Source organism: Nannochloropsis gaditana (genome assembly GCF_000240725.1).
Source record: "Nannochloropsis gaditana CCMP526 unplaced genomic scaffold scaffold459, whole genome shotgun sequence".
Taxonomy (NCBI): Eukaryota; class Eustigmatophyceae; order Eustigmatales; family Monodopsidaceae; genus Microchloropsis; species Microchloropsis gaditana.
This window is the reverse complement of record NW_005803494.1, coordinates 15,158-16,289: the sequence shown is the minus strand read 5'-3', so window position 1 is coordinate 16,289 and position 1,132 is coordinate 15,158. Positions and strand designations below refer to the sequence as shown.

Sequence of the window (1,132 nt, the reverse complement as noted above, 5' to 3'; positions counted from 1 at the left end):
TCGGCCTCCTCCCTGACGCAAGAGGGCCGCCAGCGTGCCTGTACCTTTTTAACCTCTTTTCTCCTTGTGTCTTCGCTCTTATTTATTTTGAACGCATTCATTACTGTCCTCTTACTATTTTCAAAATTGAAAGCCTGTGGTCGACGTTCAGAAAGTGGTGCTTTTCCGTCCCTCGAGTCCATCCTGCATGTGAACTAATCCGTTGTGCATCGCTTGCATACTGCTTTTGTGCACCATGTTTTCCTTGCGATGCCTCAGTCCCATAGAATTTTCTCCCGTTCAACTTGTGCAAAACAGGGCGATATTCAGATTTTGTAGCGATGAGCAGCTTTGCCCTCCCTTGCCGTTTTCTCCTCCTGGTCTTCGTCCTCCTCGCTTCCCTTGCTTTTGCCCGCTCCATATCAGGTCGCTACCCCGGGCATCACCCAAGAATACAAGGGTTCATCGCGACCCTGTACGCTTCTCCTTCCTCCTCCTCCTCCTTTTCCTCCTCCTCACTAAGCAAACGCGGTCAGTTCAATGTTCGCACAGCTGCACTTCGGGATCCACGTTTCCGTTTTGCCCTTTGCTGCTGCTCCTCCTCCTCCTCTACCTCTTCCTCGTCTTCCCCTTCTGAAACCACTCCCTCCACCAAGGACGCGGCACTTGAGCGACTAGTTTCATCCCTGCTTTCGCTAAGAGGGGGAGGGGCCCAACAGGCAGCCGCTGCGGCCGCCGCCGTCCTAGGCCCGACCACAGTGCGGTAGGTGAGGCAGAGGAGGAGGAGGGCGGGAGGCAGGGAGGGGAGGGAGAAAGGGGAGCCGGACGAGGTGCATGCAATCAGCAAGGAGAGAAGGGGTATGTGTGTTGGGAGAGTCTTTTTTGCCGGGAGCGAGACGGCAAGGCCTTTCAGCCTGATGCCTATGACCTTACGCTAGTCACGCGCCCTTTCCTCCAGGTCCGGCTCGTCCTCCCCCCCACACCCCAGCCCTGATGGCACTCCCTTGCCAAAGCATTCCTCGTTGATGATGGAGTCGGAGGAGGGACAGGGAGACGAAGGGAGGGAGGGCGGGAAGCAGGAGTTTGGAAACACCCTGCCACGGATCAACTTGGCCCTTGTCTTCCCTTCCAATTGCTAGGAAAGCCGGATAAC

At 56.0% G+C, this 1,132-nt stretch overlaps 1 protein-coding gene across 1 annotated transcript; it reads left to right on the top strand.

Moving 5' to 3' along the window:
- Positions 1-290: 290 nt before the first annotated feature.
- NGA_0170300 (uncharacterized protein) lies at positions 291-1,118 on the top strand (the record flags this gene model as incomplete). Its single annotated transcript, XM_005854576.1, has 2 exons — positions 291-742; positions 938-1,118. The coding sequence occupies exons 1-2, from the start codon at positions 321-323 to the stop codon at positions 1,116-1,118; spliced, it is 603 nt and encodes a 200-aa protein (XP_005854638.1). The 5' UTR covers positions 291-320.
- Between the last annotated feature and the right edge of the window lie 14 nt (positions 1,119-1,132).